At 39.2% G+C, this 25,460-nt stretch overlaps 1 protein-coding gene across 2 annotated transcripts in view; it reads left to right on the top strand.

The window, feature by feature from the left end:
* Positions 1-25,460, top strand: part of POLR3B (RNA polymerase III subunit B) — an 84,742-nt gene that overhangs the window by 3,294 nt on the left and 55,988 nt on the right. For both annotated transcript variants that reach the window (XR_012995449.1, XM_076339158.1), the window contains exons 3-12: positions 1,236-1,292; positions 1,382-1,446; positions 1,946-2,021; positions 5,296-5,396; positions 9,047-9,138; positions 10,359-10,476; positions 11,500-11,608; positions 19,356-19,478; positions 21,017-21,133; positions 21,627-21,761. Coding sequence is in view for 1 of the 2 variants with exons in the window: in XM_076339158.1 (XP_076195273.1) it covers positions 1,236-1,292; positions 1,382-1,446; positions 1,946-2,021; positions 5,296-5,396; positions 9,047-9,138; positions 10,359-10,476; positions 11,500-11,608; positions 19,356-19,478; positions 21,017-21,133; positions 21,627-21,761 (993 nt within the window). In the remaining variant the exon portion in view is untranslated. The remainder of the gene's footprint in view (positions 1-1,235; positions 1,293-1,381; positions 1,447-1,945; positions 2,022-5,295; positions 5,397-9,046; positions 9,139-10,358; positions 10,477-11,499; positions 11,609-19,355; positions 19,479-21,016; positions 21,134-21,626; positions 21,762-25,460) is intronic.

The following is a 25,460-nucleotide window of genomic DNA, read 5'->3' as shown; positions in this document are numbered from 1 at the left end:
CGTACTATATCAACTCATTACCTGGGGGAATGGGGTACTGTTTATTCTGTGTGATATTACCCCCGGGCATGTTCTCTCTTTTCCTGCCTACAAACCAAACTCAGATTTCTTGTGAGTGTCCTGCCCTCCTGTGACTGTTTCCTTGCTTATTGACTTCTCTCTTTCACACCCCACTTCTGTTCCATCTCCCCTGTCTCATTGGCCCTCCCTCTCTGTCGTGGTTTAACCCCAGCCGGCAACTAAGCACCACATAACCGCTTGCTCACTCCCCCTCAGTGGGATGGGGGAGAGAATCGGAAGGGTAAAAGTGAGAAAACTTGTGGGTTGAGATAAGAACAGTTTAATAAGTAAAGCAAAAGCCATGCATGGAAGCAAAACAAAACAAGGAATTCATTCACTATTTCCCATCAGCAGGCAGGTGTTCAGCCATCTCCAGGAAAGCAGGGCTCCATCACGCGTAATGGTTACTTGGGAAGACAAAACGCCATCACTCCGAACGTCCCCTCCCTTCCTTCTTCTTCCCCCAGCTTTATATGCTGAGCATGATGTCATATGGTGTGGAATATCCCTTTGGTCAGTTGGGGTCAGCTGTCCCACCTGTGCCCCCTCCCAGCTTCTTGTGCACCCCCAGCCTCCTCGCTGGTGGGGTGGTGTGAGGAGCAGAAAAGGCCTTGACTCTGTGTCAGCACTGCTCAGCAATAATGAAAACATCCCTGTATTATCAACGCTGTTTTCAGCGCAAATCCAAAACATAGCCCCATACTAGCTACTGTGAAGAAAATTATCTCTACCCCAGCCAAAACCAGCACACTCTCATTCTTCTTTATGCCAGCTGCTCTTGTTAGGGTGCAGACAACTTCTTTCTCAAGGAGCACGCATGGTTAATTATACTATAAATGATTAAAATAATTTCAAAGTAACGTCAAACTGATAAAATACTTTGACTTGCAATGGCTCTTGTTTGTTTATACAAATTTCAAAGTCTATTGGGTGTTTACTTTGTACAGTTACCGAATTACTTTTCTGACTCAAAGAACAATGAGAGCTCTGGTGTAAACCTGGAAGTGTACAGTGTAGAACCAGACCGATCGTCCAGGCACTTCTCAGAAGTTTGTCAACTGAAATAATTTAGCACAGATCCAAAAGCACTTATAAATGCTTATATCTTAATTTCTGCCTTGTATGATTAATGTTATTGAAGCTAATTTTATTTGCTGCATGTATGTGTTTTCCAGGTGAAAGGACTTGTGAAACAGCACATAGACTCATTCAACTATTTCATCAACGTGGAGGTATGCTTTCTTGGTGGGAAGAGAGTGGCTCCTAGTACTCAGAAAAGGCACATGATTCTATTTTTTTTTTTTTTTTTTTTCCCCTCCAGATAAAGAAAATCATGAAGGCCAATGAAAAAGTTACAAGTGATGCTGACCCAATGTGGTACTTGAAGTAAGCATGAAATGATTTCTGTATCAGTAGTAGCATGCATACTATCTCATGGGTTTGTTATTGGCTATAAAATGTTTATAGGCGCCTGTGTAGGTATAAATCAAGAGAGTATTCTCCATGACTTATGTCTTATTTGGAGCACTGGAAGGTGGGAAGATTTAAAGAATAATCATGTGAAGCAGGCTTAATAGCCAGCTGTTAACAATACCTTACGTCACCATTTTTCTGTAGTTTAGTAATCTTGGGTGACAGATGTGAGTTTCTTTTTGTCTGTTTGCAAAGGTAACTTGGGGTTTATTGCATGAGCAATTTAAATTCTAACTAACTAGAACACAGCTCAAATACAGTGAGTTACTTTGGGAAGAGTCATTGCTCATTATTAATTGACTGACGTTCATCAAAGTAACTTCATTTTTTAGTATATGTAGAATTCTGCTTCCTTCAGGTCGCCTGATAAATACTTGGCTTATTGCTCATTTTGGAACTGTTTGTATTACAGGTACCTCAATATCTATGTGGGTACTCCAGATGTGGAAGAAAGCTTCAATGTGACACGACCTGTATCACCTCATGAGGTATTAATGTTTGCATCTGTCTCGTTTGTTTGATCTTGGGAATGTCTTGAATAGCAGCTGCATATAACTTTATTTTGAGAACGTGCGTGCTACATTAGGTGATATGATGCATGCCACCATCGCTGTAGAAAGAAGCCTCAGAGATTTAAACGTTGTATAATAAATTATTTTAATTTTTTTTTTCCTGACACATGCGAATAGCTGTATTCAGTGTTTCATGGTAGCTGTATTTGAGTGGGTTTCCATGAAAGTAGTGAAAAGTACTTCTCTTGCTTAATTAATCTACATTGTGTCTCTCCTTATGACAGAGCTGAAGTCCTCACACTACAGCGTAGTGTTCTTTGATGTTTTTATTAACTTCTTTTTAATATTAGCCTTGCTACTGACTGCACCATAGGTCACTTCAGTCTCACTTTCTCTCCCAGTCTTCTTGGGAACATGTCTCTGATTTTTTGCTCATAGTGTTTAAGTCTTGCGTCAGAGAGCAAACATGGAAACTTTGAGCAGAAACAGATGGAAGTTGGTAAAATTATAAGAACTGCAGAACGTTAGCCCTATGGGGAGTATATTTAACTTCTCTGCACTGCTGTAAGCGTGTAGGTTAACAAATGGGTTGTATACTTCTGGAATAAAGATGCATGTTGGAGAACAAATGCTGCTGTGACTGAAATCAGAGAGTCTGTTGCTTTAGGCAGGATATAAGGTAGCTTCTGTACATATAAGAAAGCCATAAACTAAGATAAGGTTTGGACCTTTTAGGATTGCTTCCAGGTAACTAAAGCCATTCAGTTCCCTTCAGAGATTGCTCAGGAACAAAGTGTTCCTCTCCTGCTGCTGTGGAGAGGATTGAGATTTGAGATTTATACCACTGCAACAGAGGTACTGACAATCTCATATCCAAGGACTCTTTGTCCTCAGAACGGGAACTGAGCTTGGAACTTGCACTCATTTACCTACATACAGCCTGTTGTCAACCTAATAAATCAGTTCACATGTCAGATGCTTTTTTCCTTGCTTGAAATCCAACACTTGAAGTTGGATTAGGTTTTTTTCATGTAGTGTATGTGGCACACTTAAGACTCTATCATGAAATACATTCTGTGCTTTGGAGAAATTCTGTAAAAAGAAAAAAAAAACCAAACCACAAACAACTCCCAAAAAAACATCTAGTAGCTTCCTCTTGTGCATAGCCACATTTCTGTCTCCAGTGACCTGACTCAAATCTCATTTAGTTCAATGGAAAGATTTTAAGTAAGGCCAGTAACTTGGCCATCAACAGTGCAATTGGATGTAATACAGGACAGCTCATGCATCTCACAAATGTGTAGCTAAGGTTAAATGAGTAGATATGAACATGCACAAAATGCAACGGGAAAATTTTTTTATATATAAATGAAATTGCATGCAAAAAATTGTTTGTGTCCAACAACTCATATCCAAGAATCCAGGTATTAAAATGCTTGCTTACTTTATAACTGAAGTGACTGTACATGCAGAAGAGGGCAAAATAAATGCTTCATAGAGCATATTGACCTTGAATTTAGAATAACCTACTCTTGCATTTCAGATATATCCTCATTGATGCTTAATGCTAGTGCATCATTTCTCTTTTTTTTCAGTGTGTTATACACACGTGAAGGCCATAGTTATTTTCTTAAATAGGATGCTGATCAGGTCAAACCAGGGGTGCAATTTAAAAAAAAACAAAACAAACAAAAAGATTGGATACTTAGGACTATGTCATTACATTTCTCTGTTAGAAGCTTATAAAATTCCTTCCCAAAGGCACCTAAAATGATCAGATTTTTCTAAGGGTCTGAGTATTTTTACCTATTTTCAACCAAATTTGGGAGGTTTTATGTCCTTGGTTTCCTTGCAGATCAAGTCATGTCTGTCTTTTACCTCTAGGTGTCTAATGTAAGGAGAAGTTACCTCAAGGAAGGCGATACAAAAATACAAGTGCTGGAATATTACACCATGTAATTCTTATTTTATATCTGTGTCTTGTGTGGACAAAGCACACAGAAAGAATCTCAAAGCCTTTTTTTCCCCAAGTAATACTAATGAAGCTGTCTAACTCTCCTTCTCATGCGGTTCTTATGGGAGTTTCATGAACTATTCATACAGATGAATTTAAAGTAATTAGAAAATGGAAATATTCTCATATACTTTTGAATTCGATGAAGTTGCTGGGAGCACAATGGGACCTAGTTTCCTGTAAGTCACAGCTTGAAAACTGCTGGTGCACATCAGTGTTTTATTACTGGAGAAATGGTTTACTTTTTAATGTGGAGAGGAGCATCCAGTTTGCAATGATTCTTGAGGCATATTTTTCCATACAGTTGCATTTTCGATGCACAGCACAATCCTAATTGCCTTTTATTAATGCAAAATCAATACACTGAAAGACTATAGAACCATAAACGTACAAGTCTGAATACTGATAAACCTATAATCCTGGAGCTCAAAGGTATAGAATGCTCAGCGAGGTCACGAATGACCTGCTGTGAGTTGCTTTGTTGTATTCAGCAAATGCAGTAAACCTTGTCTTGCATGAAGATACGCAATACCTTAACGGCTAGCAACAGAGTCATAGAGTGAGGTTGGGAAGAGCAGACTGGAAAGATCGGATTAGAAATGATTGAGCCTTGAGCTATATAATGTCCTAGATATGTATGTCCTGCTTCTCTTGCTGAGGAATTTGCAAACAAATTCTGGGAATCTTTACAGGAAGTGATGCTGTAGTGAGCCTCTGTAAGTCATCTTTAGAAACGGTACCACACAGTGAGATTTCCTCATTTATGAATAAGGTAGCGCAGTGTCTCTCTCACTCTCGTGTGTTTCCCTTCTATCAAACTTCATATGACAGCACAACTCTTCAGCTGTTGAGAGTCTTCATATAGAAACGTCCCTGAGCTGAGCACTGCTCTCAGAGCCTGTGGCGTAGTATGGTCTTTGTGTCAGCTCTGCTGATTAGGCCTGTTTGTTTAATTAAACAGTTTAGAAGTTATGCTCTGCAGTGCTGTCTTCTGAAGACAGATCCACTGGCTGCTTTTGAACCACCACAATAATTGTATTTGGGGTTTTTTTGGTTTTGTTTTAAACAGGAGACTCTGTCAAACGTAGTCCAGGTACCATGAAGAGCTTGGTCAAGCTTCATTTTGCTTGATTTCTTTGTGAGGACTTACAGGAGACAGGGCAAGCATGGGATGTTTTAAGAGAGACTCTTCAGCTTGTAAGCCAACATCTAACCACATGACTGTTCTCCTTTTAGTGCCGCCTGAGAGACATGACTTATTCTGCCCCGATTACAGTGGACATTGAATATACACGAGGTAGCCAGAGGATCATACGCAATGCATTACCCATTGGCAGGTAAGATACTGTATGTCGAGCTTCTGCTGTTAGTTTTCATTTGCTACTGTATTGGGAAGAGTTTTTACTGCAAAATCAATGTAGGCTAACCTTGCTTCCATGTTAAAAGAAAGAGTGAGCAGGCAAATCTTGATGTCAACAGCTGTACAGGATGTGACTGTTAGGTTCTGTTATAAGATTTTGTTTTGCAAAAGATTCTGGAAATCTGTCTCCTTCCAAAGAAGGATGGATGTTGTCCATGTTTATATTGATAAAAAACCAAAGAGGGAAATATATGAAAGAATACTGGAGCTGCAAATTGCATTATTGCAAAATGAAAATAATCATGTTTGCTTTGTAGCCAAATTACTCAGTCTTTCATACATAATATGTAGAGATATGTCTGTGGAAGGTGGATGGTAAAGCCAGTAAAGCAAGCATTAATTCTTCTGTATGAGGTTAAGCTGTCCTTTAAAATTGGTTTGGTTTAGAGCCAAGGCTGAGCTTTGTGGAGCAATGTTGAGAATTTTTTACTGGTTTTGTTTTTCTAAAGGCTGTCAAATGGCTTGAGGTTATTAGTATTGTGAAGGACATCTGATTTCTTAAAGAAAAAATAACGTGCCTTAGGGAGAAAACCAAGCTCTTAACCATACCAAAAAAGCAAAATACATGACAGTTCTAGCATCTATTGAAAGCAAAATTCCATTTTAAAGGCAATAAAGATGTCTGTCTTTTGAAGACAAGGTTTCTTAAAGACCAGCCCTGCTGGCTTTAAAGGTCAGTGCCTTACAGAGATTGTTTACTGTGTGACTATGCATCTTACCAAAGGTGGAATACTGGCAGGAAAGAGAAGATAGGTACTTAAGGAGCTACGCTGCTTGTAGTGAAATTTTAAGCTTTCATATAAAAAAAAAAAAAAATACTTTAACTCTGTCAGTAGAACATGATACACAGCAATGCATTTACAAAACCAAGCTTTTGTAGCTGTAGTAACAGTTTATTGTTCTAAGTAATTTCTTAAGAAAAGAAAAGTTTTTAAAAGACCATCTAAATTTGAGTCCTTTGAATTATTTCATGGTGTGTGCTATAGGCTAAGAACAAAGTTCAAGTAAATGTCCATTTTCACCAAAGCACGTTATCAATTTGTATACAAAAGACAGTACTTGAAAGGATAAGTTATAGCTAAAAGAAGCACAAAAAAACTAGTCTAGACATTTGTCTACCTCTGTCTCTTAAAAAAAAAAAAATGGGGTGAAGAAGACTGGTAAAGCATCCATAATATACTGGAAAAGACTAAATTACTGCCCAGCACTAGTATCTTGCATCTTACATTAAGGCCTGTTCCTGTAAATTCTTCTCTTTCTCCTATGAAGTGAGGTCACGGCAAAAAAAGTAAATATTCTCCATTAAAAAATAAAGTTATGTCATCCGACTGATTTTAAGGGCATACATGCAAAAAGTCTTTTTGCTGTTAAAAACTGTTAATATCCAGTTATTATTTCCATGGGGAATAACTTTCCTCATCTATCCCTGGTATTATGCTGGTTTCCTTTTGCCAGGTGAGTATATACAATGCTCTTGTTTGACATGCGGTTCAGACTGGGACAGGAAAGCTGTGTGTTCTTTCGTCTCTTATTTCTGTTGTTTGGCAGAGTCACTGATAACCTATGTGTGTTAGAAACAAAAAAACCCCAGGGCAATATCTTTGTATCTTTAAAAAGGAAAATTTCCTTTGAATGCTTAATAGCATTCCGAATTAGTGTACCCATTTTCTGTGTCTTTATGCACAGAAATTCAGTAACTTTATTTTCCCTTTTTCTTTTTTTTTTATTTTCTTCCCATTCTTCCTGATAACTTCAGATATTTAAAAAATTAGGTTCTGTCCTCAAAAGGAGAATGACTTACTATAGTGTCTTATGTTAGCTGCAAAATATTTTATTGTTTGCAAGTGAAATAAAGAATAGGTACTTGGTGACATCTGTTTCACTGGAGTTTTCAGTGATGGCATTTACGTACTCCATTTTGAGTTTCCTTATGCCAACTGGTTACTGTTTTTGATATAAATAGCCAATGCATTAGGCTTATCGTGTCTGTGATACAAGATTATGATTGTCGTGTGAAGCTTCTTATCTCTAGGAAACACTTTCTCAGTGAAATGACTGAAGCAAGTAGGTTATCTGTATAGAGCACTGTAGTGACAAGATAGCTTTTTATCCTCTTCAAAAATACAGAATTTTGAGTTCATCAGTTTTCTTTTAAGATATAAGAATATGAAAATGGCCAAGAAATTCAAATAATTGATAAGATTTGAATAAAAGAAATATAACTTTGTTAGTAAGAGCTGTGTAATCTTAATTTTTGTTGGAGTAATTTTGAATGAAATATCTCTGAGGTTGCAAATAGTTACATATAGAACTCATGGATAAATTTTGTCAAAATATGTCTTAGCAAACACCTGGAACATAGATCTTACAAAGGCTGTCCACCAAGGAGTGAAATTCTGTAAGCTGGATCGAAAGTCCACTTTTTTGTAGAAGAGACTAAAGGGCATGGAGGTCTTTTATCTTGTGCAAAATGCAGCTTTTTCTTTGGTAGTGAAGTATGCTCTCTTTCAAAAGTTTTAATGACAAATCTGAGAGTGGAAAGGTACATTATGAAGCTGACTATAAAAGTACTCTTTTTAATAACAACTGCAAAATCATTGCTAGTTAGTTGTTGAATGAGCCAAATTCCTAGACTGCAGTGTAAACACACAAAACCAAATGAACGTGAACATTCCCTGACTTCATCACAGCATGATAGAATAATTCAGGTTGGAAGAGACCTCAGGAGGTCTCTAGTACAACCTCCTGCTCAAAATGGGATCAGCTCTGCGATCAGACCAGGTTGCTCAGTGCTTTATCCTGTCAGGTCTTGAAGAATTCCATGGATGGAGGCTGCCCACCTTCTCCGTGCAGCTTGTTCCACTGCTTGACTGTCCTCATGGTGAAGAAGTTTTGCCTTATATCCAGTCTGTGCATCTTTAGTTTCTCTTTTTTTTTTACCTCCCTAAGCATAGAATTTGTTTTTAATTTCTTGGAATATTTTTCCACCACTTCATGCTGCTTCACAAAATAATTGCTGCAGGCTTCTGTGCTAAGACACCAGAGAAATCAGAGCTACTACTGGGGAAACTTTGTGCTTAGGTTATGTATTAGAGGCACTATCTGTCTGCAGCCATAAGGTGTGATCACTATGTGGGGAATCAGATCTGAACTAGCTTTTTCTAATTAAAGCTGGTAACAGTGGATCTGCAATGGCATGTAAGAACATGCAGGCTGTACTGTTTTTTGGGGACCAGGAGTCTTTGCACTAGTAATCATTGGCCTTGGTGACTGTGCTTGTCATGGATGCCTATAGTAGCTACATAAAAATTAAATAGGAAGTCTGCAGTTTCTGCCGTAGATGTCCAATTTCAGGTCTCTCTTCAAACTACATGTTCAATGAAATAAGGTGGGATTAAAGGACAAACCTGTTGTTCATAGCTTGCATGTGTTCTAATTACCTTAAATGTGTTTTCTCCAGTTTGTTCAGCATGGGGTTTGTTCTGAATTTGACTATTCATATTTTTCTGTCTGAATCTAAGTATCTGTCTGAATCAAAGTAAAAGTGTAACTGTTACTTTCTTGCAGAATGCCTATAATGCTGCGTAGCTCCAATTGTGTTCTTACTGGGAAAACTCCGGCAGAATTTGCCAAACTTAACGAATGTCCTTTAGATCCAGGTACATATGCACTCATGTTCTTTTTTCCCATCTGTGCTTTTAGTTTTAAATCTTTCTCAGCAAAGAAATACCCCATTGGTATGTTTCCTGCCACTGTGAAGTCGTGGGGACTTCCCAAGTGTATGCCTGTAACTAAAAGAAATTGGCAGGCTTTTGAAAATAGTAAGAAATGGTTGACAGCATGGAATGTTTGTATTTGCAGACTGGAGTTTTCAACCACAAAAACAATACACCAAAATTTTGAAAAAGTTGAGAAGTGTGTATAGTATTGTACAGTGATGTGTTATATGGGAACAGAGATGGAGTTCGTTCATGAAACTGAAGTGCATCGGGGAGTATAATGAGTGGATCAGGGATCAGTGGAGTATAATGCTGTCCTCCGGAGCAGGAACTCTCATTTGCCGCCTTTTGTAAAGCAAGAATAAAGTGTTACATGATAGTATTTGAAATGTAGAGAGGAGGTGAAGGGTTATAACAAGCAACTTCTTTGGTTTTTATCTGCTGCCTTTGAAGCATGCACTGGACATGTGCTGTGCTTGCCTGTGATGGCAAGATACAGTGACATGACATGCTGTGCTGGAGGAGCATTAATAGATAGCTACAATTTAAGAAAGGAATCTAACATGGGTCATGTGCAGATTCCTTATATTGTCTTCAATAAAACAAGGGCATTAAAATACATTTTTAAAAGTAATACAAAAGAAATTTCTCCCTGGAGTGCTGGAGAGAGCAAGTTGGTAATTACGGAAGACTTACTCTCTTTATTTGATACCAAGCATCTGAAATGGCCAGGTTTTTTTGATGTCCTTATACTCTTCTGACAGACAATATTTTTACCTAATTTGTAGAACTAACAATTCTATAGCATCTTTTAATAAGTATGGTTGCCTTACTGGTTTGGGTTTTTTTACAGCTTTGCAGTTTTTGGTCTGCCTGTGAGTTCTTCGTGTCCAAGTACTTCCCAAATAAAGTCTTAGATCCCAAATACTACATGTGAACCTAGCAAAGGTTCTGTTTAGTCTGGTGGAACATTTTTGTAGTTATCATAGGTTCCACACAGAGTTTGTTCTTTACTCTTTTAAGGGAGAATTTACTCTCCTGTTTTGTCCTTTGTGTACTTACTGTTTACTTTCTAATAATATATATTCAAAGGCATATTGAAGGAGGTGAGTAAGGCGCAAGGGTACTGACATGCAAAATCTTTCTTTTCTATTGAATAGGTGGCTATTTCATTGTTAAAGGTGTAGAGAAAGTCATTCTTATTCAAGAGCAGTTATCCAAAAACAGAATCATTGTGGAAGCTGATAGAAAAGGCACAGTTGGCGCTTCTGTTACCAGGTATGGTAAATGCCTGCAATTACATAAAGGAGATAAAACCAAAGCTTTGAAAGTTCATTGTTGTGGTTGAAGTAGCTGTGTCGTTTTCTTCCTAGTATAGTTTAACGGGAAAAAGCTGTAAACATTCAATGCCCCTCTCTTGCTACTGTACACTAAAACATCAATCCCAAAATCAGTTAGTACAGTATTCCCACAAAAATCAGTGGGAGTTGCTCATATGCTTCAGGATTCATCCCAGACTAGCAAAAGCAAGTTCTAATTTTTAACATAACAAAGCACACTTCCTGATTGATGGTGTTTGGTCTCATTTTGCAGCAAGTAACATGAAGTTACTGCGGTGGAAATTGGATGTAACCTTTTGTCTGACTCTCTAAATCAAATTGATGTAAAAGCTTTTAAAGGCAATTGAGAAGGAAACAAAAATCAAATATTTTTGTACTACACAAATGATTGAAAATGGCAAGGTAGTCTAAATTTGGCCTTTCCTACTTGACTGAGTCTTATTTATATTTTGTTTGCCTTTTGGTTTTGTTTTTAAGATGCATGCTGGTATAATATGGTGCTTGTCACTGTTCAGTGTGAGGGCTGTTTTTTCTTCTCCAGAAGCCTCTCACACATCTCTCCTAGCTCCTTTACTGTTCCACAGTAAGCCTAGATGAGGTTAAATGTACAACAAAAGTACTGTTATCTCATTACTGTTGTTGCCACAGTACTTGTGCACAGTTTGACCTTGCTGGTTACATCCAAGTCGATGATAAAACCATGCAAAGATGATTTTGAAAAGTACAGGCTTCTACTTGCTTAAGTCAAATATTGACCTTACCCATCACAGGTGATAATACCCTGTTACCTTGGTGTTATGGGGTGATGTCTGGCTGTTTTAATGTAATTTTTAAAAGAGGAGAAAGTGGGATTAATTCAGCTGAAAGATTGCTCAAGCTTAGTAAGTTTTTTACAGAAGATTCTAGGAGTGTCAGTGCAAACTTTCTGTTTGACATAATGTATTTTTTTTTTTAACTTCAGTTCCACTCATGAGAAGAAGAGCAGAACAAATATGGTTGTGAAACAAGGAAGATTTTACCTGAGGCACAACACTCTGTCAGAAGATATTCCCATTGCTATCATATTTAAGGTAATACAACTGTTGGTTTGGAAAAAAAAGAAAAAGAAAAAAAAGAAGCTGTGCTGTAGCTCAAGAATGAAGATTGGCAGCAGCTCTCAGAAGTTAATACGTACAGAAGGACTTGGCAGGGCTTAGAGAATGCAAGCTTTTTTCCCCTGGGAAGTCATCCTTATTGCACAGCAAAAAGGAGAAAAAGCGCTGAATTTTTCTGCAAGGAGAGCATTGGTGTGCCAAGACAAATGTCTGCTACCCCCTTACTGCTTTGTAAGGTCCCTCTGCACTGCTGCCTGTGCCCCTGTTGCTACAGAAAGTCAGAAGGGTTTTGGTTTCTTTTGTTATGAGCTATGTTGCAAACTTGTGTTAAGGGTCTTTATTTCTGGTTTTGCCCCCCCGCCCCCCAACTTAAAGGATTGCTGAGGAGCTCAACATCCTTTCTTTCAGAATCGGGGACATGACATAGCCATGAGCTTGTTATACATGACTTCCAGTCATAACCGTAAACAAAACTGATAGCCTTTGGAGAAGTCTTGCAATTCTTAGACCTATTCCTAAATCCTTTAAGATTACTAGAGTGGCTTGCATTTCGTGGCAGTTTACTTCCTTCCCCTGTGAATGAGCTCTGCCTCAGTCAGAATACTTCAGAATCCTTGCCTGATTCAGGAACACTCACCAGTATCTTCAGTGCAGTGAATGCATGGACAGGCATCATAGCTTTGAAGCAATCTCCAGTGGGACTGAGAAAGGGCTGTGAGAGGCACCCACCCCTGATTCTGGGCAAGAATTGGGCAGTATTTGCCCTGCCAACTGAGCTGGTGACAGTGTCATGCCTTGGCCGTCATTGCCTGTGAAACTGCCAGAACTGCTTTCTTTCGCCCTCTGCTTCTCTCTTTCATTTTAATTCACTCAAGGGTGCACACAACTGAAGGCGTAACGATGACTATTCCCTAGCTGCCCAACAGGACTGGAAACAGGCTGGTAGCCCATCTGTCTGTGGTATCGAATGCATGGGCTACAGCCAGTAAAGGTGGTGTGTGGACGTGCGCTGTCGGGCTGCTGGAGAAGACAGCAGGGCATGGCCAGGCCATAGGCTAGGACCTGTCCTCCCAACAGCTGGTAGCTCCTTCCTGCCATGTAGGCTTCGCTGCTGCCTGTAGGTTTGCAGCCTGGTGCAGTGCATGTGCTGAAGGAAACTGGGCAGCAGTCTTGGAGGCACTGTTCACAGGGAAGGTGGCTTAGGGCACAAAAATGCCTCTGGCTGGATCTAGCAACCAATAGAAGTAAATCCTATAGCTCCCTTTTCGTCTTCACTGTAATGGTTTACAGCACACAAGGTTTGGGGAGGTGATAATAGCTCGAGGAAATAAATTGCCAGGAGAGGGCAGCACTTGCTCACAGCATCCAAACACTTTCTGCCAGCAGTGCTGATTTGTTGGCCTTGGCAGCTACAGACTTTTCTCTGGTTGAGAGTTGTAAGAATCGGTTTCCTTGTAGGAGGTGCTTTGGGTTTGGTAGTAGAAAATAGTTTAATAATTGGATTTAGACTTGAGAAACAAATGTCTCTTATCTCAGATTAAGCTAATCTCTTCAAGTAGTTGGAGGAGATCATCTAGTTTTAGTGACCAACGTTAAAGGCGATTGAGAAATTATTCGTGGACAGAAATGCACATAAAAGTGTCAGGATTAAGTTCACAACTTTTCTGGTGCAGGAAAGTGTTAATATGGCTCTTAATCCATTTGCTCGAGTACCAAACAGCTGGATTCCACCTTCACTTACAGACTTTTATTACATTTTGTCACCCCCTGCTGGTGTAGATAAATACCTGCTCACAGAAGAGTAACTGCTCTGGGTTATTAAGTCTGAGAAGGTGGTTGTTGGGTTTTTTTTTTAAGCAGCATTGTACTGACTATTTGATCACCTTCTGACAATGCTTGCTGTAATTATCCCCCGCCTATATGTATCTTTTATATTCTAGATAAAGTTGCATAATTTTTCATTTATTTATTGAATAAGGGGTTACAGTTGTTAGAAGCTCTTGGCCATAGTGCTTTTCAAAGCTTTATGTTGATTTAATCCAGTAGCAAATTGGCTGCATCCACTTTAACTATTCTGAATGTTTTGACCGGCACTTAACTGTACTCAGGAGTGGTCGTTTTCCTTACCTTTCCTTTAGTGACATGTGAACTTCAGGGATCTTTGTCTACTTTTGATGTGTCTCCAGCTGGAAACTAAAAATCCCAGATAGTCTTTTCAATGGATTCTTAGGCAGGCACTAGGCTCTGATCTTTCTTTCTTGGACATTGCTGCAATGTGGTATTACTTTGTTGTATTTAATTACTAGAAGCGAGGTTACAAAGACTATAGCACTGAAACTGGAAAATCCCTAACTTAGGGATCCCTGTGTAGCCTCAGCTCTCTCACACAGCGGTATTATACATAGGAGATAGAAAAGCAAGGAGAATAATTCCTTTCTGCTGAGACCCAAGCCTTGGGCATGGAACACTGGTCTTCCTCACTACTAGTAAGCGTTCTGCTTCTTGTAATGTAGAGATACACATCTGCAAGGGGCAAAGTTAAGCTGTACAGACAATCTAAGGTCTGAAGTTTTGTTTTTTTCTGCATCCTTAACTTTTACTGTAGCAACTGCTTGTATAATTTCCAATTTATTTTTTAAAATAAATTGAGAAAGCAATGACAAAAATCTATTGCTCTGCATTTCCTCCCAGACCAGCATCCAGGCTACAACCAAGTTCCACAGACCTCTGTAAAGGAAATGACTAGTAATTGGTAGAGGGCTGCTATCCAATGCATGGGCCAGCTAGAGGGGACAGTTTTGTCAGGGACTATCTGAGAGTCAGTGGGAGAAGGTTGGGCAATTTTGGATTATCTTTCTAGTCCCAATAGCTTTAAATGGCCCAGTGTTCCTGCAAATGACTTAAGATGTAGATCAGGTACAGAAAATCATTGTAACTTTATAGGAAAGCAAGTGTTGGAGATCTATGATCTAATGTGGATTTAAAGCTACTGCAACTGTAAAGTGGAGATGTACTAATATCCCTTAGAGATCTTTGTCAGAAGCAAGGGCTGTGAAGTAGAGAGCATTACAAACACCACCTGCTGACAGAGCTGAGGCCTAACATTCATGAAGAGCTCCCTTTAACTAGAATCTAAGAGCACTTTTGTGTTTCAGGTGTGAGTCATGGACACATCTTAGCTGCATACTAGGGCAAGACCTGAACATACAGTGTTCCCCATCCTTTCTTTTCTTTCATGGTGAGGAAGAAAATCCAGGCATATGGGCTGTGGGGAGGGGTGGAAATAGTGTGGATCTAAAGGTCCCTTGATCTGGACAGGTGGGGGGACTGGACTGTGCAGGGTCACCCTAAAGGGGGCATCTGCCTTGCAGTTCATCTTTATCCATAGTCTCTTCTAAACTGCAAGCCTGAATGACCTTGGTCTGCTGCTTTGCTTTTCTGCCATCCAGACCTGTAAGGATCTTTGTGATTGGCATACTCAGAGATTTAACAGCTATTTGTGCCGAACACATGTAAGTTGTGGTTTTGTGAAGTTTAGCACATTGACCGCAGCTAACTGAAATTTGATAGGCTACAAAAGACATGGTCCTGGCACTATTCTAGGACAGACTTGAAGTGTCTGCTTTTCAGATGTGGGGAAATTAGTGCTTTGTTGCTGTGCTAGCTTAAATACTTTTCCCCTAACCTTTCTTCTTGAAAGTGACAGAAGCATTTGTGCAGCCCCTATGTATGTAGATGCAGTTTTTGGTTTGAAGTAGTGATATAAATTGGACAATTTTGCCCCCAAAGTATGTATTTGTTGAGGTTTTTAAAGGGCTGTTAACTGCCTTGTAATGGGAAACAGGCACAACTAATTTCCTTCCTGCTTACTGTGTAACACTGCTTCATTAGTTAATACACACGTGCAACCAGAATGGTATTTAGGGTGTCCTGAATTGACTTGCAACCCCAGGAGACCTTTGTTTTAGCTGTGTGTCAGTTGGGCACAGATCACAGGGTTGTGTGAATGATGCGTAGTGGGTTTTTTGAATATGTCAGGCTATGAGCTATGCACACTTTGCCTGGGAGGCTCGGACAGTTTTAGGTAGCAATGAGCATTAGAGGAGGTGTGGAATATTTGTGTAGTACTTAAGGGTGTTTCTATCATGAAAAACTTCAGGGTTACAGGTGAGGTAGTGCTGCTGCTTTTGCAGGGAGCTCCCTACATTGCAGGGAGCTCCCTACATTGCAGGGAGTTAGAACTGTTTTAAGGTAAGGGCTATTTTTCTTTTGGGTTTGTGATCTTGATTCAGTAGACTTGAGTGAGTTCTGGGAGCTGAAGTAAATTAAGGTTGCATGCTGCACCAAAACTGGTTGGGCAAGGAAGAGAATTATAAGTAACCTAGGGGGACTTAAAAGTTGAATGTTACGACCTGAATCGCTAGGTGAAGTATCTTTAGTTCATGTGGGAGCTATAAGGAGCTGCTCTAGGACCTGTGGCAAAAGATTTGAACAGCAGGTCGAGTTTCAGTTTTACAAACCTGTGTTAGTCTTAGAGCTGTTAAGATGCAACTCTAGAGGAACAGCTGAATGGTGGTCTTACTGGATCTGCAGAATTATGGGTTCCCATGGCTGCAGTTTCATAGCTCGTATCTTTTGAATTATGAAAGCTCCAGACCAATTCTGTCTGTGATGTCAACCTTGAACTTCCCTGACATCTTTTTAATCCAGTCATCTGCCTGTCTCCATTCTGTAATTTAGCCTGATGGACTGCAGAACTACATTCTAGGGAAGTGCCATGGAAACGCATAGACATCATCATTAAGACACGAGCTGGGGGAGGAAGAGCTGGGCTCGCACTCTCTCATGCGCACTCTCTCATATGTACATGTGTGTGTGCGTTTTGGGCAGCAGGAACCTCCCCAGTCCTAGGAAGCGGTTGACCCCAGTTGGACCACTTTCTCCCACTTGAACTCAGGATGATCTGAATATTCTGAATGTTTGCTTTGACTTGTCTGTCTTATGTCCATTGACTACTAGCCTTCCAACCATGCTCTTCAACAGCCTGCTACCGTCTCCTTCCTCATCCTTTCACTGCTACTGTTAAGTTATCCCTTTGCAATGTCTCCTTTCCCTCCACCCCCGCATAAAATTATCCCTTTGTGACATTGCCTTCCAATCAAAAATAAACAAGACATTTTGTCTCCTGCTTTGCTTTTATGTTAATTCCCGTTCCCTCAGCTTTGTCCTGGGATCATGAGCACTTAAGCATTGGACCCATTCCTACTTTGCATCTCCTCAGTGTTTCTGTAACACAAGTAACAACCCAGGAATATTTTGTTACTATCCTAGTGATGTTACAGGCTAATTCTGGAGTACTTTTTTGGGGTTTTTTTTGTAGAAGTGCAACATCAGGGCCAAATTTACTAAAAAAGAAAGTGTTAAGATTGCAAATCTATCTGATACCAGCATGGGCCTGTTGCTTGCCCTGTTAGTGTTGCACGTAGGTGGATTTGTGTGTGCAGAGATTGTTGAGTACAGAGGAGAATAAATGGGTTTACTTTTAGGCTATTGTATCAGCACATCTTTTTCAGTCATTTGCCCAAGTTTTTAGTCATTACTCATAAATTAATTTACCCCAATTTGCACTTATCTAACAATACAACATACATTGTTTGGTGGCAGATCCCAGCCTTCCCCACACACAAATTCAGAATTCTCAAGTGAGTTTGCTGCTACAAACTTCAACTAGAAAATCTACATGGGCATAATGATATGTCCTATTCTCATCTTGTTGTTGTCAGATTTTTGATCAGAGAATTCATCAAGTTAGAAGAAATCATCAACCCTCTTTAATTTACTGTGGCTTTCTGGTTTTTAATGGATGAAAGAGCATAGTAAAACTGCAGGTTGACTTTTTTTTTCCCCCACTTGGTTTGTTCACTTTTTACATGACTCTTACAATCTGGTTGCCATCCTAAAATTAACCTGGTGGACAGAAATAGGGTGATATCTTATCAGCTTGCATTTGATGTGCTTTAGATAAATGTATTCTTGGTATATGTGCCTAGAATGGCAGAAAGATTCCCTTAATAAAATTTTGTTCTTCTGTAGGCTAAGTGCAATAATTGTATGAATCCAGTTGTGGTTCCTAAAATGGTTTGCTGGTCAAATATTAAGTCCTAGACACATGGAAAATTACTATTGTGAAGCTTTCATGCTTTGGTAGACTTTCTTATGAGTCTGGCTCTCAGGTCATGAGGGATCTTGTTAACTTCTCTGCTGAGGTTTTTAACTACTGTTTGACCTTATTTAAAAGGGTGAGGAAGCGTAATAATATTTTAAAAACAGGGATCTGAACTACAGTAATATCACATGGGCAAATTCTGGTTCTGAAAAGAGCCTTGAGAACAGAGGGGTGACTACTTAGTGGGAGCAAACTATGATGAAACACTCTTATCTGGTGAAGTAACTGTGTCTTGATTTGGCACTCAGGACTGTCCGAGATGGTGGAATTGTGATCTGTGCTTTGCACTAAAACAGGAATGTTCTCACACTGTTATGCGTATGTGCTACTTTTGCACTGCTTTTAATTTCTAATAAACCACAGGGTGAAGAGACAGAGTTTTAAGTTAAAGGAACTTCAACCAACCACTTCTTTGTTGAAAAAGAAAGAAGAAATGAAAGAAAAAAGAAACAAAGCTGGATACTTCACAATTAGAGCAACAGTTTTGCAAGGGGATAGTGTTAGCTAGGTGTTAAGCAAAGTGACACCCAATGAAGGCAATAAGAAGGAAAGGTATTTGTGCATTTTTGAGGAAAATGTGACTTTTTGGGACACTGCCAGTTTTTAATGAGAACCAGAATACTAGGGTCTACATAGACCATTATTTACAGCAGTCTTTGTGGCAGGCAGTTTGAAGAATAATATGAATGCAAACGTAACTTCTTCACATAGTTCTGAGAAACATGTTATAGCTCAGCCAGAAGAGGTTTCGTGAGATTATTCCATTTCTTGACATGGCAGAGCTCCAGGCAAATGTGTGAAGGGGGGAGCTTTAGCACCATCTGGAATCCACAAAGGCCTTCACTGCTGGCTGCCACCTTGAAACACTTACAGATAGAGAGATTTTTCTAAACCTGTTAAGCGCTTTCTTAGTTTATTAAGCTTTTTCTGCAGTATAAAGTCTAACAAGGTGTCCAAGGATCAGTGAAATAATAGAATGGCTTTCAAGTGGAATTGTGTAGTGAAGTCATCGTCTAAATGCAGAGAGCTGCAAAGGAGGTAAATTGTAAACGTTTCTCAAATAGGACGTGCTGCATCACAGTCAACTGAGTTTGCAAAATTGCTTGTGGTAAGAGACCATGTGTAATCTTTTAAGAAATTTCACCTTCCTTTATTTATTGTAGATTCCGACTTGGTTTTCATTGTTACACATGTAGGGTTGTTATTACCTGGTATTTATTTTTTTCTTAAGAAAAAACATAGAATTTAACTCCTGTCAGTGAAGAAAAAAAAGCTCTTCAAAAAGTGTGTGTGTGTTCCTGCTGCTTATCAAGATTTCCATTTAACGTTCTTCCATAGCTAGACTATGTGCTGCCAGTGCCAGATGGCACAGTTTCTTAGAGAAGAACTAGCTTTTGCTTAGTAGTAATGCAGACAAACAATACCAAATTAGCATAAGCAAATGTCAGTGAGTTAACATAAAGCCCGTGCTATTTCTGTCTTTTCTTCTCTTCCTAGGCCATGGGTGTTGAGAGTGACCAAGAGATTGTACAAATGATTGGCACAGAGGAACATGTGATGGCTGCATTTGCTCCTAGTCTGGAAGAATGCCAAAAAGCTCAGATTTTTACACAGATGCAGGTGTGTCTTTTCACATGGCCAGAGGCCATAAAAACATAAAGAAGGTGGATATTGACCACTTTGCTGCGTCAGCAATCGACATACACTTTGTGTTTTGAGGTTTGGATTTGGGGGTTATTTTAAGCTGAGGGTTTTTAAAGGGGCAGGACTTGTCAAAAGTGAGGCTTTGCTCTCATTGCCTAACTGAAAAAACCCCAAAGTCAAGAAATGCTTTGTTTTCAGAAGCCCAGGATTGTGTTTTAATGTATGTGACAAGTAGTGATGTCCATAAGATTAGGGGTTTTTATTGAGGACCATTCCCATTTTTTAAAAAGGAATTGCATGCCCCATTTTGCAGAAGCCCCATTGATGTGGACAAAACCATTTCATTGTGAGTAGGTGTTCTCCTCCAATTCTAATCTCTTGTATAAAGCCCACAGTAATAGCCACCCTCCATCCTGCTAAAGACTTGCCAGAGTTCTCTTCAGCTCGTGTACTTTTTTAATTAGCCAAAACACAGGCCATTTTGCTGGCCACATTTCAATCGCGTACATATCAATCTGCTGCAAGAAGCTTTTGAAGATTAGTCTTATTTCTGCTATTTCATTGTAAACTTTATCGAACCTTTCCATGTGTGATGTTGAGTGTTGCAAAGTGAACGTCTTTCTGGTTTACATCTTTTGGGGCTTTTCAGGGTTAGAGGTAGCATGAAGGCCTTCCTGATTCAGTCAGAAGAGTAAAATGGTGATGCTTGAGGAACTTAGAGAAATGTGAAGCTTCCAGGAAAGTAGAAAAACACAAATACAGAAGTTACTCTGTGTGAGAAATGTCAAATGAAATGAAAAGAAAGTGAGCTATTTGGGGAAAGAAGGTAACAGATGGAAAGGATAGTATGTCATTTCGTGGAGAGGGTAATTCTTTGGCATAGGGGGCATAGCTTCATTTCCAGGCAGGAACTTCCTGTGTGGACCTGGATAGTTTGTTTGACTCATCTGACCCTGAATTCTGCAGATTGATTTCATTTCTTGGACAACTGGTAAGAGAGTAAAAATCCATTAATCGTTGCAAGGTACTCTCGGAGACAGATGTGGATGCCACACAGTAGCGTTTGTGCCTATTAAACAGTGAGTGCCACCTCACAGTTTAATATCTGAATGAAACTTAGCAAGTACACAAAAGAATGGGAGGTGAAAAGTCAAATTAAATAAACTAGATTATCTTTGGAATTTATATAATCCTTTTTCCTATATCTCTGCAATCCCCTTTCTTTTGATACTGTAGTAATCATGCTCTTTCACCACTTCCCATTCCAAATGTTATCAACATATGATAAACAACATGTTGTATATTTAATTATAATCAATTGTATCAATTTTCAAGAATTTTTTTTTATTAGCATTACTTATGTGTTTGGTATTTTGCACTTTGCTTGGAGTTTGTATCATTTGTGGCTAGTGGGATTGCACTGACTGAGGAATATATACAGATCTCCGTGTGTGTGTATATTTGTATAGGTTACAATTCTGATATTAACTCAAGTTAATTCCCCCCCTTGATAGGCGTTGAAGTACATTGGAAACAAAGTACGAAGGCAAAGGATGTGGGGAGGCCCAAAGAAAACAAAGATGGAAGAAGCACGAGAGCTGCTAGCATCAACTATTCTGACCCACGTTCTTGTATGTAATTTTTTTTTTTAAACTGGAGTAAATTTGTGTGGTTATTTATGATGCGAGCTTTGTTGGCAGGGAAAAATGTCTTTGGTTGCTTTGTAGCTGAGGTAAAGTAAACCATCCTCAAAATAAAGGGTGAAGATTTGGATTGAGTCAAAAGTAATCTTTAAGTTTATGAAATGCTGTACCATTGAACTACTTATCATACTATACATTTTTTCTGCATAGCCAGGCAGTATCAGCTGTTAGTTCAGGACCTTATTCCCATGACCTATACCTTTATTCTGATTTGTTTTCATTTACTGCTTCAATGTCACTAATGTATATTACTTTTAAGCATTTTTTAAGCAGGTAAAGTGCTCAAATCCCTTTTGTAACTCCTCAGTCAGCCCAGATTACCCATTGATTTAAATGGATGTGTTTGTCTGAATAAGAACTAAGGAACTGATCCTGAAACATCAGTATGTTTGGGTTTTTTTTTTTTTTTTTTTTTTTACAGGTGAAGGAATTCAATTTTCGTGCCAAGTGCATATACACAGCAGTGATGGTACGCAGAGTAATTTTGGCTCAAGGAGAAAATAAAGTAGATGACAGAGACTACTATGGAAATAAACGTTTGGAGTTGGCAGGGCAGGTGAGTTTTTACTTCAGAGCGAAGTGCTCTTTTGGGGTTTTGTTACTATCTGCTTTTAAAAGATGCAGAATAAGGAGCATCCCTGTCTTCTCGATTGAAGTGTTTTTCCTCTCATTTTATTTTTGTTGGCTTTTCTGTGTTGACTCATAGATATGCTTCCCTGATTGAGACTAATATATTATATCCTCGCTTCTGTATTGCCTCTTTATAACAGATAAAAGGACAGAGCAGTGTAAATACAGCATCAGTTCTAGTTCCGTTATAACACTGTTAGTGCCACGAAGGCAGCAGTAAGATCCATCTTCCAGTGTCCCCCTCTAAGCAACTGGGTAAGGGAATAAACTGGGACCAAGTAGGTGCCTGCATGTCAGGTCCAGGCTGGCAGCTCACAGAACAGCCACTCAAGCCTCCTGTAATTTGGAGAAGCCCATAAGATTGCTTATTTGTTGTCAACTGCCTTTCTAGCCTCTAGAGTAGCATGAATTAACGAAGTTGTTTAAAGTTAACTTGAGCAACTAATGAAGGTGGATTGCGTGGACTTTTCTGCTTGCAGAATTTTGGCACTGGAGGTAGAAGCAGTAACAAAGGACTGTGAAGGAGGGAAACAACTGGGGTTGTTTAGCCTGGAGAAAAGGAGGCTGAGGGGAGACCTCATCGCTCTCTACAACTACCTGAAAGGAGGTTGTAGCGAGGTGGGTGTTGGTCTCTTCTCCCACGTAACTAGCGATAGGACGAGAGGAAATGGCCTCAAGTTGCGCCAGGGGAGGTTTAGATTGGATGTGAGGAAAAATTTCTTTACTGAAAGAGTGGTTAAACATTGGAACAGGCTGCCCAGGGAAGTGGTGGAGTCCCCATCCCTGGAGGTATTTAAAAGACAAGTAGATGAGGCGCTTAGGGACATGGTTTAGTGGGCATGGGGGTGTTGGGTCGATGGTTGGACTCGATGATCTTAGAGGTCTTTTCCAACCTCGGTGATTCTATGATTCTGTGATTCTATGAATGGTTTGAGGTGTCTGACTGGCACCGTTCTTTTGCAGAGGGTGGCAGTTCACAGCTGTTGGCCAAACTACGTTCTCCAAATGCAGTGGGAATTTGCCTTTCAGGTGAAGGAACTGCTTAGTTACCATGGCATGGATTTTTCCTTGCCATGTGTGGTTATTTGATGAACCAATTTAGATTAGGATTGGACTTCTTTGCTGTGCTCTGTATTAACTTAAGTTGGAGTTTTGGCAGTCAGATCTGGTTATTGATCATGCTTCAGAAATTCAGACAAATACACATAATGCACCAGGTTGGAGAAACTATGCATCTCTGCTCCCCACATCATTTGCATTGGGATTTCTGTTGCAGTGCAAGTAACAATATCCATTCCTTTTTGTTCATGTCCAGTGGGAATTTTCATCTTACTGTAATTTTTAAGATGTGTGCTTGCATATTGTCTCATACTCCTATTCTCCTTCCCACCCTGCCCTGTCCTCCATGCACACGTGTGAACACACACACAGAGCATGCAATCATTTCAGAGTAAAGACATGTGCTTTGCTTCCCAGTTTTCTGAAGAAACTAAGATGACACTCTTGAACACACTGTAAGCACAAATACAAGGAAAAAAACCCTCTTAACCTGTTAGGCAAAAAAAATCCTTTCTTCAAATTAATATGTTGACTCGTCATCAAACTTTTACTCTTGTGCTGAAGCAGAACATATTTCTAAAGTGTAAGGAGTAGTAAGAGGACATTAGAGCAAAATTCTAATGGGGCAAATATTTTAAGCTGTAATGGATTTATTTGGTTTCTGCTGTAATGTTGTTGCTGTGGTTCAGTATGACTGTAAGCAGTAAAATTAGTTGTTGCTTTGTCATTGTATTGTTCTTATTTAACTGGATTGAAGGAGTAGTTTGGTTTTTCCTAATATTTTTAGAGGCAGAAAGTAGAGCAGGTAAAAAGTTTTCTACAAGCTGTAAGAAAAAGGCCTCTGCTCACACAGATGTTAACAAGCAAAGTCGTTTTAAATTAACTGGGAAGAGGTTTTAAATGTAGAGGATCATCATAACAAAGCCAATGCGTATTTTTTCTACATCAAGGAGAACGATGCGGGGGGGGTTGTAACACTTGATTAAGAGTAGTTCTGGCTCCCTTGTGATATTTTAAAAGCTCATTTCAAGCTGAACACTTGAATTCGTCTCTGCCACATTATTGGTGTAACATTAATTTGATTGGATTACAGACTAAAAAGTGTAGAGATTTTTTGCCAGTTTCTAAATGTTTGTGTTTAGCTAAAGTTTGTGTGGATAAAATGGCTGGTGATGTTCTTTTACTGCCAGCGTGTTCCTGGAATAAAAAACGTATTGATTTAAAATTTGAATAAAGAAAAAAAAAAAGATTCCCATGTGAGGAAAAAAACATAGTGGTCTAAACAATGTAAAGACATAAAAGGCATTGTGTTTATAAAAATGTGTGAAAACAATAGCTGCTAATTTCACACCCCATGGGACAAGAGAGTACGAAATGTGCTTTAGCTTTAGATAACAGAGTTGTATCCACTAGCCAAGCTGGTTTACAGAGCTTTCTCTTAGTCTTTCTGCCACTAGAGGCTCGGTAGGCCAGGTGCCAGCTGAGGTGTTAGCAAAACCTACCGATTTCAGGCTTAATCTTTTCACCTACCTTTTCTCTTTCCTTAATGTGTTCATTATTTGCTAAGCATTACTCTGTTCTTTGTCCTCATTTTTTTTTTTTTTTGTTTCTAATGCAGCTTGCTTTGTATGGGTGAGATATGGAACAGCACCAAAATCCGGCACCCTGGAAAGCAAGGGATTTCTACCCTGTGACAAAAGAATACCGCCTTGACTTCAGAGATTGCCTAATCCCAGCTGTTCTGATAATATAATTAAGGCTGCCTAATGTCTTTAATTTTGCAACCAGTTTGTGTGAAAGGGAGAATTTGGCACTCTAAAGGCTTAAACGCTAAATAGCAATCTCAAGGCGCCTAATTAGAATTCTCTGACATTAAGCTAATTGGTGAAACTGTATTTCAGCAGCTTAACTGCTTTATTAATTTTTCTTAGGATTTTCAATGAAAATCAATTGATGAGCTGTCAGTTTTGTTTGGTTTTTTTAATATAATTTGCTCTTTAGTGCTCCTGTCTGAAGCGGGCTGAAAGGCCCTGGACTAACTATGAAATCCATTGAATATTATCACTGGCATTCCATCCTTTTTCTTTAATCTCTTGCTCTTGACCTAAATAATATGGTTATTGTGAGATTCTGCTTTGCCAGATAGTCAGAGCTCTTACAGACCGAGAGTCTGTGAGTGAAATTAGCAAAGTATGATGCTTTTCAGACTGGCAGATAGTAGCAAGTTGTTGTACTTGGGGTGTAACTTACTTTATTGTTCAGAGAAGAAGGATGGCGTGGCTTTATAATCCCTATGGCATGCAGAATTAGGAGATTTTTGCAGTTTTATGATCAAGAAATCAAATGTGAAAACATTTTCTGAGTGATTTTAAGTGTTCCGTTAAATGTTTTGTTAAATGTCTAAGTCCTGCTCAAATCTGTTGAGATCAAATGTATACCATGATTGATTTCAGAAGAGTCTAGTTCTTATTTGACGAGACTGTCAGACATCTTAAAACTGTGCACATTCCTTCCTTTTACTTTTTCCCTACTTTTGAAATACTTCTCTCATAATCTAGTTTTTGGA

The sequence above is a fragment of the Aptenodytes patagonicus genome, chromosome 1, assembly GCF_965638725.1.
Source record: "Aptenodytes patagonicus chromosome 1, bAptPat1.pri.cur, whole genome shotgun sequence".
Classification (NCBI taxonomy): Eukaryota; Metazoa; Chordata; class Aves; order Sphenisciformes; family Spheniscidae; genus Aptenodytes; species Aptenodytes patagonicus.
The sequence above is the reverse complement of the archived record's forward strand: the minus strand, read 5'-3'. Positions and strand labels throughout refer to the sequence as shown.